The sequence below is a fragment of the Ranitomeya imitator genome, chromosome 2, assembly GCF_032444005.1.
Source record: "Ranitomeya imitator isolate aRanImi1 chromosome 2, aRanImi1.pri, whole genome shotgun sequence".
Lineage (NCBI taxonomy): Eukaryota > Metazoa > Chordata > Amphibia > Anura > Dendrobatidae > Ranitomeya > Ranitomeya imitator.
The window spans coordinates 277,058,022-277,076,636 of NC_091283.1; the positions used below are offsets into that span (position 1 = coordinate 277,058,022).

The 18,615-nt window shown below is 45.0% G+C and overlaps 1 protein-coding gene across 3 annotated transcripts in view; it reads right to left on the bottom strand.

The window, feature by feature from the left end:
• Nucleotides 1-368: 368 nt before the first annotated feature.
• Nucleotides 369-18,615, bottom strand: part of LOC138666912 (oocyte zinc finger protein XlCOF7.1-like) — a 124,908-nt gene continuing 106,661 nt past the window's right edge. For 2 of the 3 annotated variants that reach the window (XM_069755096.1, XM_069755097.1), the window contains exon 7: nt 369-6,688. In XM_069755096.1, the coding sequence (XP_069611197.1) occupies nt 4,641-6,688 (2,048 nt within the window). In that variant the 3' untranslated portion in view covers nt 369-4,640. Of the gene's footprint in view, nt 6,689-6,821; nt 6,905-18,615 lie in introns of those variants that run through there. The other variant, XM_069755098.1, reaches the window with a different exon arrangement.

Below are 18,615 nucleotides of genomic sequence, written 5' to 3' on the forward strand. Positions count from 1 at the left end.
GTTACTTATTAAGTATTTTCCATGACATATCTCTGTGATTTAAGGGTATAAATATTCAAAGTTGGAAAATTGCGAAATTTTCAAAATTTTTGCCAAATTTCCGTTTTCACAAATAAACGCAAGTTATATCGAATAAATTTTACCACTAACATGAAGTACAATACGTCATGAGAAAACAATGTCAGAATCGCCAAGATCCGTTGAAGCGTTCCAGAGTTATAACCTCATAAAGGGACAGTGGTCAGAATTGTAAAAATTGGCCCGGTCATTAACGTGCAAACCACCCTCGGGGCTTAAGGGGTTAAATATGTTGATTAATATAATAAGATACTTGCTAATTGCTATGTGGCCCACATAGGAGGGGGAGGGGTTTGGATGGGTGTTGTCTTTTGTTGTATGTTGAAAAGTTCAAGAAAAATGTATCTGATTTATAAAAAAGATTTTACAAAGGGGTTAAACAATACATCATATGCAGAGCATGAAATAAACAAGATTAACACAGGAGACTTACTATGGTGATCACAGAGATGATTTGGATTAGTGAAGGAGAGCACTGCGATTGGGAACGTCCAGTGAACGGGATCGTACATACACTGATATATATCTTTCTGCATGAACCCAGATCATAATTAGCCTTGACCTTTTATCAGCACCTAAGTGACACCCACACACCCCTCCTTGATGACCTCACGTGGGCCGGGTGGTGGGATGTTCTCAGCCCTTCAGGATTTTATAAAATTCCCAACATTAATAATATCTTCCCTCCTGCAGAAGATCAAGATCGCCGCTATGTTTTTTATCGTGATTTTACCTTTCCATATAGATGGTAAACATGACATGGCTGGAGTCAGCGATCTGAGCACTACTGATTTGGGGCTTATAGGCAGGTATTGCTGTATGGATTTTAAGGTTTTCTATAACAGTGTCTTATAGTCAAAAACCTATGGTAAGTTGTAAAGTAATCTCCCATTCTCATTCAATTATACGACTTTCCGTTATATCTTTTGTACAATTTGTCAATAACATATAATATGATTTTCCATTAATTCATTTTTCACACTCCAGGTATGGTAATGGATTCTCTCTGTGTGGCATTTTCCAGCAGTGTCGGCGCTTGCGTTCCCGGGGTTCATGTGAGGTTGTTACATCATGTGAAACCTGCCCCCAATCAGCACTGACGTCACCATCCCCCACCTTCGGACAAATCAAACATCAGGAGGAAGTCAGAGAGCAGCCGCCGCCCTGGCTGCCAGTTGATATTCAATACATCCAAAGGCGGGGACAGTACAGCCGGCAGTGATTGGGAGCAGGGCTCGTGTGATGTAACACCCTCAGTGAGCCTCGGGAATGTGGGTCCTGACACCGCTGGAATGGCGCCGGCACAGAAGAGATGAGTGTTTTTATTTTAATGAGGCCAAACATGAGGAATGACAAGGGGTTGTTGTCGGTTAAACCATTTCCAACATTCTGAACATAAAAAAGCTTCTCCCCTGTGTGACTGCTCTGAAGTTTATTAAGAGTTGATTTTCAAGCAAAATATGTACAACATTGAGGGTATGTTTCCACGGTCAGTAAACGCTGCGGATCTGATGATGCGTTCATCCGCAGCGTCCAGATGTTACAGCATAATGGGTTGGATTTCCAGAAATCCCATCTCCACTACGCGTTCAGAGACACCTGCAGCAGCCCTCCGTATGTGAACATGCGGAGGGTCCTTCCAGACCGCAGCATGTCCATTTATGTTGTGGAGATGCTCAGTCTCCACAGCATAAATTTCCCATAGACTATCATTACATGCGGTAAAGCTGCATTATCTTTATAGTCACATGTGTAGTAAGTGTGGAAACGCAGCTTACTACGCATGTGTACTAATATAAATAATGTCTTACCTTGCTTCAGGCGGAAGATCCATCCACTGCAATTCTCACGATGAGCTCAGCTGACCACGAGAAATGTCTTGTACCTTACTGCCGTAGACCGAGTTATCTCCGGTGGTCATCTACAAGCTCCGCTGTGTCTGGATGTCAGGCTGGATGGTGGCATAATGTCACCATTCAGCCAAAGGCACCCAGATGGAGCAGAGCTGGACTCATCGTGAGACACTCGGTAATGGACTACGGCGGACAGGAAGTATTTTTGTTGGTTTATTATTATATTTTTGTTGCAGGAGTTTGAGGGATTCAGGGATTAGGCGATGCAGTAAGTATGGTTAATTAAGATTAATAAAGGATTTTATTCTGGCTGTGTCTTTATTTACCATGTAACTATAGGATTAGTAATGGATAAGTGTAATATAGACGCTTCTCCATTACTAATCCATGGGCTTGATGTCACCTGACAATACAAAGGTGACATAAACCCCACAAATATTACCCCACTTGCCACCGCCACAGGGCAAGTGGGAAGAGCCGGGTAAAGTGCCACAATTAGAGCATCTTTGGATGTGCCAGTTGTGGGGCGGCTGCTGGCTATTTTTAAGCTGGTGAGGGCCAAAATCCATGGGCCTCACCAGCAGGGCCGGCGTTAGGGGCAGGCAGACTAGGCAGCTGCCTAGGGCCCCTGCTGCCCTAGGGGCCCCCAGCCAGGGTTGCAAATACTGCTGATGGCACTGCTCCAGGGCCCAGAGGTGGAGGGGGGCCCCTGCAGGCAGGCCCAGTATCATGCAGGATCAGGCCCCTTTCACTCCCTCCTGTAATCATGGAACACCCAGTGCCGGAGAGAGCGGGGCGCGAAGTGCAGGAGTTCAAAGAGGGGGCGTGTCATGCAGGGAGAGACGCTAGCCAATGAACGCTTTCCCCACCAGACTGAGGAGAGCGCTCACTGGCTTCCGTCTGTCCTCTTGCATGGCGCGTCCCAATGGTGAGTACTCACCTGTGGTCGGGGCCTCGGCTGCACAGCACACAGGGACAACAGTGGAGGACGAGCAGGACTTGCAGTGTGTCTTCTACTCCCTCCACTGTTCTATTCGGAGCAGGCTGCGGCATCTCCTCAATGTGAAGAGATGGGGGAGGAACTCACTGCACGGGACAGCACTGCAGAACCAGGGGGCTGATATCAGTCTGCTCTGTGCCCCATCCCCCACAGGTGTTTCTGCAGCCCTCTCCAGCTGAACTATGTGACCTCATCCAGGGCTCATCTGATATCACAGATTAGCATGTGGTTATATACAGTATGTATGTGTGCATCTGTGTATGTACAATATGTGTGCATCTATGTGTATGCTTCTATCTGTGTGTATCTGTGTATGTATGGATGTATGTATGGTATATGTGTGTATGTATGGTATATTTGTGTGGCTGTGTGTGTATGCCTGTACAGTGTGTGTGTGTGTGTGTGTGTGTTTGGTTTTGCCGGAAAAAACATCCTTCTTCTCATCAGCACATCGCCCAGTGAAAACTGCAGATATGCTGGTAAGATGATACTGTATAGGGACAGATTGATCTACTAGTGATCATTCTGTCCCCATCATTATTCCTCAGCAGGTGTAAAGAAGCTGGGAAACAAGTGGCGAATGACTTCAATATTGTTGATCACACTCGTTTAGTGGCCTGAAATCAACGCATGTAGCTACAACCAAAATGTTTTTGTGTGATGTGCAATATGTTACTATTTGGGGCCTCATTTTAAACTTTTGCCTAGGGCCCCACTTTCCCTAAAACCGGCCCTGCTCACCAGCCTGAGAATACCAGGCCGCAGCGGTCTCCTTTTTCCTTGCCTGGTTAACAAAAATAGGGGGACCCCACGCCGTTTTTTTTTCAGGGGATCCCACTATTTGTGCTAACCATCCAAGGTAAGCAGACTGCTGCAGCCTGGTAATATCAGGCTGGTAAGATTCTTGGATATTGGATCCTTACCAGACTGAAATAACAGTCCCAGTACTCTGCTTTACTCTCGCTGGTTAATTAATATAGGAGGACCCAAGGACATATTTTTTAAATTATTTATTTATTAAAAAGGAAAGGACCTCTCTGTGCTTTGCTTCACTTCCTGTGTCATGTATTTCTGGCTGTGTCATAAGATTCACCATTATATAAATTAGTACACATGCGAAGTAAGCTGCGTTCCCGCAATTAATACGCATGTGACTAGGAAGATGTTGTGGTTTTACCAAATCTGATGATAGTGAATGGGAAATTTACCCAGCGGAGACGAAGAGTCTCCACTACATAAATTGACATGCTGCGGTCTGGAAAGACGTGCTGCATGTCCGTCTCTGCGGGTGAGCCGTGAGAGTCGGTGCATGCCTAGTGGACATGGGATTTCTTGAAATACCATCCACTATGCTGTTACAGCTGGATGCTGCAGGTTGGACATTGCGAATGAATGCAGGGCCCAACCCGCAGTGTACACTGACTGACTGAACATATCCCAATATATCAACAAACAGGAAATCACTATTTTTTTTCCTTCCCAGAAGCCAGCTTTCAATTAGCTTTATTCCAAGTGACACAAAAAACATATGCAATGAAAAAACGCATCAAATACACATGTAAAAAATGCAGGTGACCTGCCAGTGAACTCAGGTGCAAATTTACCTGCATCAAATCCTGAGCATATACTGAGCCATTCGTGACTGTGGAAATATCAAAAAGGATTCTTCCCTATGAGACTTTTATTGTGACTAAGGAGAGATGTTTTCTTCACAAAATATTTCCCACATGCTGAACAGAAAAAGTCTTCTCCCCTTTGTGGGTGGTTTGGTGACCAAGAAGAAATGATTTCTTCACAAAACATTTCCCACATTCTGAGCATGAAAAAGGCTTCTCCCGTGTGTGAGTTCTCTGATGTTTGAGAAGAACGGATTTATCTGTAAAACATTTCCCACATTCTGAACATGAAAAAGGCCTCTCCCCTGTGTGAGTTCTTTGGTGTCTTTCAAGAATCGATTTACAGTTAAAACATTTCCCACATTCTGAACATGAAAAAGGCTTCTCCCCTGTGTGAGTTCGCTGATGTGTTTTAAGATGTGTTGTAGTTTTAAAACAATTCCCACATTCTGAACATGAAAATGGCTTCTCTCCTGTGTGAACGTTCTGATGTGTGAGAAGACCTGATTTAGTTGTAAAACAATTCCCACATTCTGAACATGAAAATGGCTTCTCCCCTGTGTGTAATCTCTGATGTGTGAGAAGATAAGATTTAGTTGTAAAATATTTCCCACATTCTGAACATAAAAATGACTTTTCCCCTGTGTGACATTTCTGATGTTTGAGAAGAGCTGGTTTCTCTGTAAAACATTTCACACATTCTGAACATGAAAATGGCTTCTCCCCTGTGTGAATTCTCTGATGATTGAGAAGACTTGATTTAGTTGTAAAACATTTCCCACATTCTGCACATGAAAATGGCTTCTCCCCTCTGTGAATTCTCTGATGATTGAGAAGACTTGATTTAGTTGTAAAACATTTCCCACATTCTGAACATGAAAATGGTTTCTCCCCTGTGTGAAATTTCTGATGTTTGAGAAGAGCTGATTTCTCTGTAAAACATTTCACACATTCTGAACATGAAAATGGCTTCTCCCCTGTGTGAATTCTCTGATGATTGAGAAGACTTGATTTAGTTGTAAAACATTTCCCACATTCTGCACATGAAAATGGCTTCTCCCCTGTGTGAATTCTCTGATGATTGAGAAGACTTGATTTAGTTGTAAAACATTTCCCACATTCTGAACATGAAAATGGTTTCTCCCCTGTGTGAAATTTCTGATGATTGAGAAGAGCTGATTTCTCTGTAAAACATTTCCCACATTCTGAACATGAAAATGGCTTCTCTCCTGTGTGAAATTTCTGATGTGTGAGAAGACTTGATTTAGTTGTAAAACATTTCCCACATTCTGAACATGAAAATGGCTTCTCCCCTGTGTGAATTCTATGATGTTTGAGAAGACTTGATTTCTCTGTAAAACATCTCCCACATTCTGAACATGAAAATGGCCTCTCCCCTGTGTGAATTCTCTGATGTTTGAGAAGGCTTGATTTGTCCATAAAACATTTCCCACATTTTGAACATGAAAATGGCTTCTCCCCTGTGTGAGTTCGCTGATGCGTTTTAAGATGTGTTGTAGTTTTAAAACAATTCCCACATTCTGAACATGAAAAAGGCTTCTCCCCTGTGTGAGTTCGCTGATGTGTTTTAAGATGTGTTGTAGTTTTAAAACATTTCCCACATTCTGAACATGAAAATGGCTTCTCTCCTGTGTGAAATTTCTGATGTGTGAGAAGACTTGATTTAGTTGTAAAACAATTCCCACATTCTGAACATGAAAATGGCTTCTCCCCTGTGTGAGTTCTATGGTGACGAACCAGATGTGATTTCTTCTTAAAACATTTCCCACACTTGGAACAAGAATAGTAATTCTCTACTGTGTGAATTTTTTGATGTTTTATAAAAGATTTTTCGAAAGGAAAATTCTCTTCATATTCTAAACTTGAAAATGACTTTTTTGCTGTATGACCAGTTACTTTTCGAATGACTATTTTGTGACTTTGATTTTCCTTAATAGTCTGTAATGAATCAGAAGACAGGACCTGTTTGAAAGGATCAGATGAGAGATCATCACTGTGAAGGGATGATGGTATATCTGGAGTAATGGCATTTACTTTAATTGTATCCTGTGGAATCTCAAGATCATCTGATTTAAAAATTGAAGATGTCAGCTGTCCCTCTGGTCTCCTGGTACCGTCATCTGCCAAGAATAAAATCAAACAAATTTTGAATAAAATATCCTTGACTTATATTTTTGAACTTTTCTACTTAAACTGTCTGTAAAAATAGCAAGTTAAGTAAAATATTGATTTACCAAGACATTGACAACTCACAGGCCAATAGCAAATCTCATAAGATGCACGAGTAGATCGTGGTACTCCACTGCTTGTTCACTCTGCTTCCCAAATATCGAATTAAAAGCCACCAAACTGTATTGCAGGCAAAAATAAAACCAATAAAAACTTTAGTCATCTGATATTAAGTCCCCACTCAGGTCCATCATCGGTCAGTGAAAAAACAGGTTTCCACATTATTAATGGCTCAAAGTCTTTTGAAAAGCAACATGGCTTCAATAAACCAATCCAGCAATATCAGCGCTGCTGGAAGGTGCCAGATACAAGCTTGTTCTCCTCTGGTTCAGTCCTCTGTGCTCAGCTCCTGGCTTCTGTTTTAATCACCTGTTGCGACCCGGACCTGTTTACTGACTACTCTTGCATCTTCTGATTAGGTATTTTCTCTGCCTTCCTGGTTCTGACCCGGCAACCTGAATTTTCTTCTTCCCATCTCATGCAACAGAACAGAAGGTAAAAATGTGGCCCAAGCCTAGGGCTCTTTGTGCAGGTCCAAATCCATGTATATCCTTTAAAGGGACACTGTCACCTGAATTTGGAGGGAACAATCTTCAGCCATGGAGGCGGGGTTTTGGGGTGTTTGATTCACCCTTTCCTTACCCACTGGCTGCATGCTGGCTGCAATATTGGATTGAAGTTCATTCTCTGTCCTCCATAGTACACGCCTGCGCAACGCAAGATTGCACCTTGTGCAGGCATGTACTACGGAGGACAGAGAATGAACTTCAATCCAATATTGCAGCCAGCATGCAGCCAGCGGGTAAGGAAAGGGTGAATCAAAAACCCCAAAACCCCGCCTCCATGGCTGAAGATTGTTCCCTCCAAATTCAGGTGACAGTGTCCCTTTAAAGGATGAAGCGCAATGAAATTCCATTGAATATGATGAGCAAGGCAATCACTGGGATATGGAAAACGGAGTATATAGCGCCAATCCTGTTTGTAGTAACCATCTATTGAGCTGCCAGGTGACCATGAACAGCGCCCCCAATACATTTGGTCTCCAAACTATTCCAGCAAGATTTAGATTCCAATAGCTAAATGGCGCTCCTTCTCTTTTGAACCCCGCCAGGTGCCCAGACAGTGGAATACAACCGTATATAGGTATTGCTGGATTCAAGAGAAGTGAGAAAATTATTTGCAAGGTCCATTAGTTTCTTATTACACTTTTTGATGAATTCCAATGTTATTGCCACATAAAATAACACATGTCAAATTTGAAATATGGGACCCGATTAGGAAAATAAAACTTGCTGCTGGAAGTGGTTAAGTTTAGAGTCTTTTGGGAAATAACTACTGTAGTCAAAAATAGACAATAATTATCAAACTCAAATGTATTCATCAGTAAAATATGAGTAACTAATGGTGAAACTTCTCTGGAGTAATTACAGTATGTGGCTTGGTAATCCCCCCATGCTTTTCGGCTGTCGAACAGTCGCAAAACATGCGGCCACAGGGACTCAAACTTGTCATTCAAGAATAGAGAAATTATAGTTTACAGGGAAAAAATGTTAAACAATTTACTGTATAATAACTGGTACATAAGGCAAAATTTAAAAAGTATTTAATACAAAAATAAGAATTTAGGGGGCGTGTCCTAGCTGGCCATGTGAGTGGAAGCAGGGAAGAGTGCTCCTGCTGCCATAAGGACAAAAATCCTGCTTTAAGCCCGATTTTCGGGTAAACTCACCTAAATCCGGCTGGCTGAAGGTCCGGAGAGTGCAGCGGTGCGGAGCAGCAGGTCCGGAGTCAGCAGCGATGACCAGGAGGTGGCAGAAAGACGCTGGCACCAGCGATGCAGGAGCCAGCCAAGATGGCTCCGATGCTAGGGAGGACGCCGAGAAGGAGAACGCCGCATGTCAGCGGCGCATGGAGGTGGCCGCAAAGCTGCAGCAGTATGCCAGAGTGGAGGCTGCTGAGGAGGCAGAACCAGGATCTGGAGCTGGAGCTGACCAGGAGGAGGAGGAAGCAAGCACAGCCGAGCAGCATGAGGTACAGAGGGGGAAGGAGAGAGGCAGCATGGATGGGGCTAGTGGGGGACCTGGAGGCATATCACAGGGAGAGGAGCCGACTCTTAGAGATGTTATCACACTGATCTCTTCATGTCAGCAATCCCTGAACTCCTTGGCCCAGCAGATGCAGTTAGTTAAAGGGGACACGGCACAGATTAATGCGGCTCTGCAGAAAATGGACAAACGTATAGGAGTGGTGGAGGAGAGGGTGAGCACGGCAGAAGATCACATAGTTAAGCTACAAAAAGCTGAAAAGAAGTTCGCCCAAGCAATAGCCGAGCTCGCTGCCAAAAATGAGGATCTGGAAAATAGATCCAGAAGAAATAATATACGTATAGTGGGGCTGCCTGAAAAGACTGAGGGGAGAAATCCCACTGAGTTTGTGGAGAACTGGCTGCTGGAGAAGATTGGGAGCACAGTGTTGACAAAAGTCTTTGCTGTTGAACGGGCTCATAGGGTCCCGCCGCAGCCCCCTGCCCCAGGAGCAAATCCCCGTACCATGCTTGCTAAAATACTGAACTACAGGGACAGAGACATTATCCTTAGAAAGGCTAGAGAGATGGAGGATCTGACGGCTGGAGGTCAGAAACTCGCCATTTATCCGGATTATTCCGCTGCGGTTCAGAAACAGCGGATGAAGTTTACTGGAGTCAAGCGGCGACTGAGGGAGCTGGGAGTGCAGTACTCAGTGATGTTTCCCGCCAAGCTGAGACTGGTGGCTTTTAATAAGACCCACTTTTTCTTGACACCGGAGGACGCTACCCAGTGGCTTGATATTCATGAGAAAAAACTTAAGGGAATGGGCGACTGACATTTCGGCGAGATCCAGTTGGGATTTGTTTTCTCTGTCGATGGAGGAGAGTTCTGCGCTCGTTAGCAATGGTTAAAGAGTTGAGCAACTGTTGGGGGTTTTGCTGGGCCATATTGAAGGAATGGCCGGAGGGGACAGTACCAACTACTAAGTACGGGGGAGGAGTGTTATGCTGGGTACTGTGAACTGGTTTGGTACTTTTTCTATATGTTAATATAAGTTGAAATGTTAAGATACAATAAAGTGAAAGTTGGGGGGGAAATTGTGATTGCTATGGCAGCGGGACGCGAATGGAGAGGGTTAAGTAAGGGAGAGTGTTCGCAGTGGGCAGTGGAGCCCCACTCTTGCTGAGAGGGAGAATGCGTTACAAAATGGGGGGGTTAGGGGGGCAAGTTGGGAGGGGGTAGGAGGGTGGGAGGGTTGGGGCAGCTCATACTTGGGAAATTGGATACTTTAAGAAATGATGAGCCACATGATGGGAGATTGTATTAAAATATTGAGTTGGAATGTGAGAGGTCTGGCGGATAAAACACGGCGGGCGGCAAGTCTGCAGTATGTCCGAGAACAGAAGGTCTCAATGATATGCCTGCTGGAGACACATTTAGTGCGGGAGAGGGTGAACATATTGAATAGGCGCTGGATACAGAGGGCGTATCATTCTACTTTCTCGACGTATTCTAGGGGTGTGTCTGTGTTAATACCTGCGGGGGTGCAGTATGAGGAGGTAATGGTAAAAGAGGATGTCGATGGTCAGTATGTGGTGGTGAAATGTAAAATGAATGGAATATTGATGTGTATAGTGGCAATGTATATTCCGCCCCCATACTCAAGCAAGAAGATAAGAGAGGTGCTGGAGAGGGTAGAGCGCTGGGGACCGTTACCATTACTAATTATCGGCGACCTTAATAATATATGTGATGACTTTTGGGATAAGAACAAAAACCCCCAGAATAGGACGGCGGGACATACCACTACGTTTGGGACTTATGTCGGGGAAGTGGGCATGGTTGATTTATGGAGAGTTAGGCATATCGGGGAAAGGGCGTATTCATGCTACTCACCAGCTCATGGTACGCTGTCTAGGATTGATCTGGCACTGGGTAACCGATTACTAGATACGATGGTAAGGGACGTGAGATATTTACCTAGGGCTCTCTCAGACCATAGTCCAGTTGAAGTGGAATTTCGATCAGTGGGGACACGGAACGGGAGCAGAAGGGAGTGGAAAATTCACCCTAATTGGCTACACAGTATAGACTTGGAGAAGATTAAGAAGGAATTGGTGGAATTTTTTGAGCTAAATGAGGGTAGCGTAGATGTGCTTACTGTGTGGGAAGCCATGAAAGCGTACTTGAGAGGGCTGTTGTTTAGGGATATTAGCAGGTGTAAGCGGAAATCGAGAGAGGCAGAGAGGCTGGCGATAGATGGGATGAGGGTGGCTGAAGATGAGATGGTAATAATGGGTACTTTGGAGGCTGGGAGGAGGTTAAAGGCAGCTCAAAGCCAGCTAGAGGCGGTCTTGCTGAGTAAGGCTGAAAGGAAGAGGGAATTCATGAATTTGGCCTATTACCAGGAGGGTGAATCAGTGGGTCATTTGTGGTCGCTGGTGGCATCTGCCCAGAGAAATACTTCCTTTGTTCACTCTTTGGTGACTGGGAGTGGTGTTTCTGTTTCTGAGACTTCAGAGATTTTGGAGACTTTTGCAGATTTTTACGCAGACTTATACTCCTCTCGGGTAGATGGGTCAATGGAGGACACGGTGGCGTTCCTTGAGGAGTTGGAGCTCCCGAGGCTGAGTGACACAGCTAGGGAGGATTTGGAGGCTCCCATTACGGAGGAGGAACTGGGACGGGCATTGCAGTCGATGGCTAATGGGAAGGCGCCTGGCGTAGACGGATTTCCTGCCGAAATTTATAAAAGCTTGGGGGAAGTGTTGATCCCTAAATTGAAGGCGGTCTTGGAAGAGGCTACGAATGGTGGAAGGCTACCGGCATCTATGCGGGAGGCCACAATAGTGGTGATTCCAAAGGAGGGGAAAGACCCGACACAGCCGGATTCATATCGGCCAATTTCTTTGCTTACTATCGACGTTAAACTCCTGGCTAAGGTGTTGGCGATGAGGTTGACAAGTGTTATTTCTGGCCTGATACACTCAGACCAGTCTGGCTTTATGCCTGATAGGTCAACTGCGATTAATCTATGAAAGCTGTATATGAACTTGCAACTCAAAGCCGATAACTGTGGCCAGAGAGTTATTGCATCTTTAGACGCTCACAAGGCGTTCGATAGTGTGGAGTGGGGGTATCTCTGGCAGGTGTTGCGAAGAATGGGGTTTGGACCGCAGTTCATATCATGGATTCAATGAATGTACTCGATGCCGATGGCCAGGGTTAGGGTAAACGGGGAGTTGTCACGGACCATACAATTGGCTAGAGGGACGAGACAGGGGTGTCCGCTTTCCCCCCTTTTGTTTGCTCTGGCGGTGGAACCACTGGCCGCTACGCTTCGACAGTCTGATGAGATGACGGGGTTTAAATATGGGGTGATTGAAGAAAGGGTGGCGTTGTATGCGGATGATATTTTGTTGTTTCTGGCTGACCCGGTTGCATCCTTGGAGGGAGCCATTGGGATTATTGAACGATTCGGATCAGTGTCGGGACTTAGGATAAATTGGAGTAAGTCTATCTTGTTTAAGGTGGACGATGTGGATGGGGAGCCATTGGAGGACGGGCGACTGGAGGTGACGAGTAAATTTAAGTACCTGGGAATATGGGTATCTATGCCGGTCACTGACTATATACATGAGAATCTGACTCCAATCGTGGGTGCCCTCAAGGCAAAAGCGGATGCATGGCTTAAGCTACATTTGTCTGTGGTAGGCAGGGTGAATCTTATCAAAATGATTCTGATGCCGAAAATACTGTATATTCTTCACAATGCGCCGGTTTGGATACCACGTGGGAAATTTAGACAGATCAACTCTCTGTTTAGGAATCTGATTTGGGGGAGGCAGCATTCGCGTATCAAACTGGAGACACTTCAGCGACCCAAGGATGATGGGGGTCTGGCATTGCCTAACCCTGAGTTGTACTTTCTTGCAGCCCAGAGTCAGCATTTAAGGGGCTGGGCGCATGAGAGGTCATCTGGGGCAGTACAGCGGTTGATGGAGGTGGTGACAAAAAGAAGGCCAGTGGTGCAATGTTTGGAAGATGGATCCTTGGAGAGTTTGGGGAAGCTATATCCGACTTTGCTGTTGATACGCAAGCTGTGGAGTAGATTGAGGCACATACGTGGGATCACGGACTTGACTAGATACTCGCCGCTATGGCATAATAACAATCTGAAAGAATTTGAGGCATTGGGGGTACTGATAGAGTGGTTGGGCAAGGGATTCAGTATGTGTATCAAATAATTGAACAAGGTGAACTGAAATCATTTTCCCAATTGCAGGCGGAATTTGGTCTTGGGTCTGCAGGGGAGTATCAATATTTGCGGATGAGGCATGCCTTTGGAGCTCAGAGTAGGAACGGAGGTATTAGGATTCAAAGGGATATAGTACTGGAGTATGTGTGTAATGATGGGACGACTGGAGGAGTCATATCCACTCTGTACAGGGATCTGTTGCACACTTTTCTATTGGGGTTTCCAATAATGGCAAGAGCTAAATGGGAAAGGGATTTGGGCCCAATAGATAACGAGACTTGGGAGTCGGTGTTGGAATGGATCCCAAGACTGTCGCTGAGTGAACCGTATAGACTGTCACAGCTCTATGTGATACACAGAGTTTATAGGTCTCCGATGGTGCTATATAAGGCAGGATTGCGTAATGACTCTGAATGTCCGAGGTGTAAGTCTACGGATGCAGACATTTTCCATATGATGTGGACATGTCCGAGGCTGGCTGCCTTCTGGGTGGTAGTTTTGAGTCGTATGGAAGGTGCGTATGGATGCACGGTGCCAAGGGATCTAGTTGTCTGTTTGTTGGGATGCGTGGATGAGATTGGAGTGGATAAACACCTAAAGATAGCTATAGCCAGATTGTTGTATATGGCTAGGAAGGTGATAGCTAGAAACTGGATTAGGGAAGAGCCGCCGTCAAGAGGAGAGTTCCTCCAGTATGTGAAACAGGGCCTGACACTAGAAAAAGGGATTTATAAGAAGAAAGGGAAAACTGAAACGTTCAATAAAATGTGGTCTCCATGGATTGCTATGGGATAGTAATGTGAAGTGTGGCTTATACGAATGGTTGAGGGATTAGATACTCTATTGTCTTAATGATGGAAGTAATCAACAAGATGAGCTGCTTTGTGGGGTGGGGGTGGGGGGCTTTGGGATCGAAGGGGGCTGTTTGAAGGGGGCTGTTTGAAGGGGGAGGAGGGGGGGAAATACTCTATATTGAAAATGTAAATGTAACATGTTAATTGCCTTGTTATTCTTAATAAAAATTTATTTGAATAAAAAAAAAAAATAAGAATTTAAAGTAAACCGAAATTGATTTTTTTATATAAAAAACTTGACATCTGAAGGTCACAGAGGAATTATGGAGTATGCTGGTTTTATCAGCCAGGTATTGTTTGACCATATATGAAAACTTTTCATCCTTGTCAAAAATACCCAGACATCAGGGCCTGGATGCTGGGAGGGTGTCATGAAATTAGACCAGGCCTTTGACAGTGTGCCCCTGCATCTGCTGTACCTGGTGTGCGTCTCCTTCGCCTTTCCTCCTTGGTTGGGCAAGCTGCCCTGTGCTGCTAACGTCTGATGGGAATTTTGTCAACATCTTTTCTTTCTGGATTTCTGGTATAGCACCATTTTAGTATACCTCTCCATCTCCGAAGGGAGTTCAGAAAAAAAAGTTCATCCAGTCTGTTCAGCGCTCCCAGGTATTGACCTTAGCCCTAGTTCTCAGTATGGGCAGAGCATCTCTCTCGCGAACTCTGCTAGCACTAGCAATTCCAGCACAAGCAATGCACCCGAATTACATCACCTCCTGCCTCTGAGAGTTTAAGTCCTTCTTTCCCTGTAGTTCTGTAGGCTTAGAGCACCTAAAGGCCCGGATGTCCATCTCGAGGTTCCCAAGCCTACTGATGGATTCTCATGGAAGGATGTTTGACAATGCACTGCCTTGAGTAACATGCTCACGCTGTCCCCACACTTTATCTAACTGAACTTGACACTTAACTTGGCACTAACCCTCAGTTTCTGAAAACCTACAGAGTTGCCAGAGCTTCTGGTCAAGGTACGTGGCATGAGCGCCCATTTTCACAAGTCAGCTACAGCTACCACTGCTCTGTCAGTGTTGCAGCAGCAAGTCCACCGAGGTTTTAGGGTTTAAATATGGGTCGATAGAAGAGAAGATAGCGCTTTACGCTGATGATATACTGCTATTTCTGGGAGACCCGCAAGATCCATTGAGCAATGCTATGCGGCTAATCGAGGGATTTGGCTCTCTATCAGGACTAAAAATAAACTGGAATAAATCAATTTTAATCATGGTGGATGATGTGGGAGGTGAGCTGGGTGATTCTACGGATGGGGGTAGACTTAAGATAGCAGACCAATTCAAGTATCTGGGGATATTAATCTCTTTGCCAATTACAAATTATTTGCATAAGAATCTGACACCGGTAATGGAAACTCTTAAGGCTAAGGTAGGGGCTTGGTCTAAGCTGCATTTGTCTGTTGTGGGTCGAGTTAATCTTATCAAAATTATTCTAATGCCTAAAATACCGATATTCTGATGCAGATACCGGTGGTCAAGAACTTTGTCAGAGCTAGCGACCCGACGGGCACTCACTGGCAGCTGAACAGGGGCTTGGCCTGGATGGCTGGTGCTGGGGACAGCCTGTGACCCTGGTGAGCCATGAGAGCGGTACCAGTGGTGCTTGTAGGAGCTGGGCACTCTCAAGAGAAGACAAACAAGACATGCGGTCACGTGACCGTGAGTTAGAGGGGTGGGCGGAGCCTAGCACCGCTGTTTGAGCCCACAGCGTGGGGCTGCAGTGGCATCGGGGGAAAAGTGCAAAAGGGAGAAGACACCCGAGAAGACACCCCAGGGATGTAAATAGGGGTGACAGGAAAACACGTAGTCACACAAGCCAAAGTCAAATACAGAGAGGTCGGCGCAGTATACAGGGGCAGTCAGAAGAATAGTCAGGATGTAGCAAGAGATCAGTAAACCAGAATGGGCAATAGACGGTACAGAAACGGCAGGCAAGAATCACAACAGGGACGGAACCAGATCAGAAACCAAACAAATAGACAGTAGTACATGCACAAAGCAGAGACACACCAGAGTCAGATGCACTCAGCCAAGGTTCAGAGTATAAACGACAAAGATTGGCCGCATAGTGAGGCTATAAAAAGCCTCCCAGACTCCTCCCTCATTTCGGTCTATCGGCCCAGCCGACAGCTGCGCTCTGCAAATGACTTTCGGCTAACCTCTGCACTAATCCGTACCTCCCACTCCCGACTCCAAGACTTCTCCCGCGCTGCGCCAATCCTCTGGAATGCTCTACCCCAAGATATTAGGACCATCCACAACTTCCATAGTTTTAGGCGCTCGCTCAAAACACATTTGTTCAGAGCGGCCTACCATGTTAACTAATCAAAGTCATTTCATGTTTGTGTGTGTAGCCCATTCACTATCTCCATCTACCCCGCTCCCCCTGAAGATGGCTGGACGATCATTGTTAATACATCATTGTAAATACACACCTGTACTTTGTATCTCCCGCACCTCATTGTAGATTGTAAGCTCTCACGAGCAGGGCCGTCTTATTTTACTTTATTGTATTGTTAATGTTGTTACCTGTAACGGGGTCTACTGTGCTGTAATACCTCTCCTGCGACGTGGGAAGCCATGCCTGAGCTATCTTTGGGGCGACTGTTCCCTTCAGGGCGCCGAGAGGGTACGAGGAGGTATACTCGCCATGCTCGCCTGTTGATGATTCGGGGGAGATCGGAACCTTGAAAGGAACCGTCGCCCCCTTCACTCCATAAAATTAAAAATTTACAGAAAAGTAAAAAATAAAATAAAACCGTTGGGGTCTGAACCAGACCCTGTGTGCCTCCTACAGACACTAAGCAAGAACTGGTTAGCTGAGAGCCAGCAGGAGGGTGTATACTGCAGAGAAGGAGCTAACTTTCTTTGTATCACTTAGTGTCAGCCTCCTAGTGGCAGCAGCATACACCCACGGTCTGTGTCCCCAAATGAGACGAAGGAGAAATGTACCACAAAGCACGTAATACACTATGGATCACCATATATAACAATTTTTCTAACAAAAAAAAAATCAACTACCACAGCTATATACTGAGCAACTGACTACAAAGCCCTAAACACTGCCTACAGACTGCATTCAGCCACTCTCCCTGCTCCTGCAACTTCATCCCTAGCCTAAATGCAATTTGTACAGCTCTGCAAAAATTAAGAGACCACTGCACAGTTTTCTAAACATTACCATCTCTACATGTCTGACAGCCATTCCATTCCAGTGTCAGTTGAATTCCAACCAGAGTACATCTCATTCTACTTAATGTGCTTCTGATTAGGTGATCACCTGAACCAAATCTTATTTAATGAGGGAAAGTATAAAAAAACCCTGCTGTGGTCTTCACAATCCTCTTGCAATAGGATAAGTTGAATGGCAAAACAAGTGCTAGGAATAGCCCTAAAGTAATTTCGTAACAGGCTTCTAAAGGCAGGCCTCGAGTCATGTAAAGCTAGAAAAAAGCCTTTCATCAATGAAAAGCAAAGGAGAGCCAGGCTGAAGTTTGCCAAAGGCCATAAGTACTGGACCATAGAGGACTGGAGTAAGGTAATCTTCTCTGATGATTCTAATTTTCAGCTTTGCCCAACACCTGGTCGTCTAATGGTTAGACAGAAACCTGGAGAGGCGTACAAGCCACGGAGTCTTGCACCCTCTGTGACATTTGGTGGAGGATCGGTGATGATCTGGGGATGCTTCTGCAAGGGTGGAATTAGGCAGGTTAATCTTTGCGAAGGACGTATGATTCAAGCCGCATACAAGGTTATTCTTGAAAAACACTTGCTTCCTTCAGATCAGGCAATGTTTCCCAACTCTGAGGACTGGTTTTTCCAGCAAGACAATGCCTCTTGCCACACAGCAAGGTCAATTAATGTGTGGATGAAGGAGCACCACATCAAGACCTTGTCATGGCCAGCCCGCTCTCCAGACCTGAACCCCATTGAGAACCTCTGGAATGTAATCAAGAGGAAGATGGATAGTCACAAGCCATCAAACCAATTAGAACTGCTTACATTTTTGTGCCAGGAGTGGCATTAGGTAATCCAATAGCAGTGTGAAAGACTGGTGAAAAGCATGCCAAGATGCATGAAAGCTGTGAGTAAAAATCATGGTTATTCCACCAAATATTGATTTCTGAACTCTTCCCGAGGTAAAAAATTAGTAATGTTGTTTCTAAATGAATAACAACTTGTTTTCTTTGTATGATTTGAGGTCTGAAATCACTGTTTCTTTTTTATTATTTTGACAATTTATCATTTGCTGCAAATAAATACAAAACTTTTAGCTTTGAATTTCAGAGACATGTTGTCAGTAGTTTATAGAATAAAACAACAAATGTCCCGCAAGGTTCAGTCTTAGGGCCCCTGCTCTTCTCCATTTACACCTTTGGCCTGGGACAGCTCACAGAATCTCACGGCTTTCATTATCACATCTATGCCGATGACACACAGATCTACATCTCTTGACCAGATATCACCACCCTACTAACCAGAATCCCTCAATGCTCAATGTCTGTTTGCCATTTCATCCTTCTCGCTAGATTTCTGAAACTTTACATGGACAAAACAGAATTCATCATCTTTCCCCCATCTCACGTGACCCCCCCCCCCCCCCCAACAAACCTATCCATTACAGTAAACGGCTGCCCATCTCCCCAGTCCCACAAGCTCGCTGCCTCGGGGTAA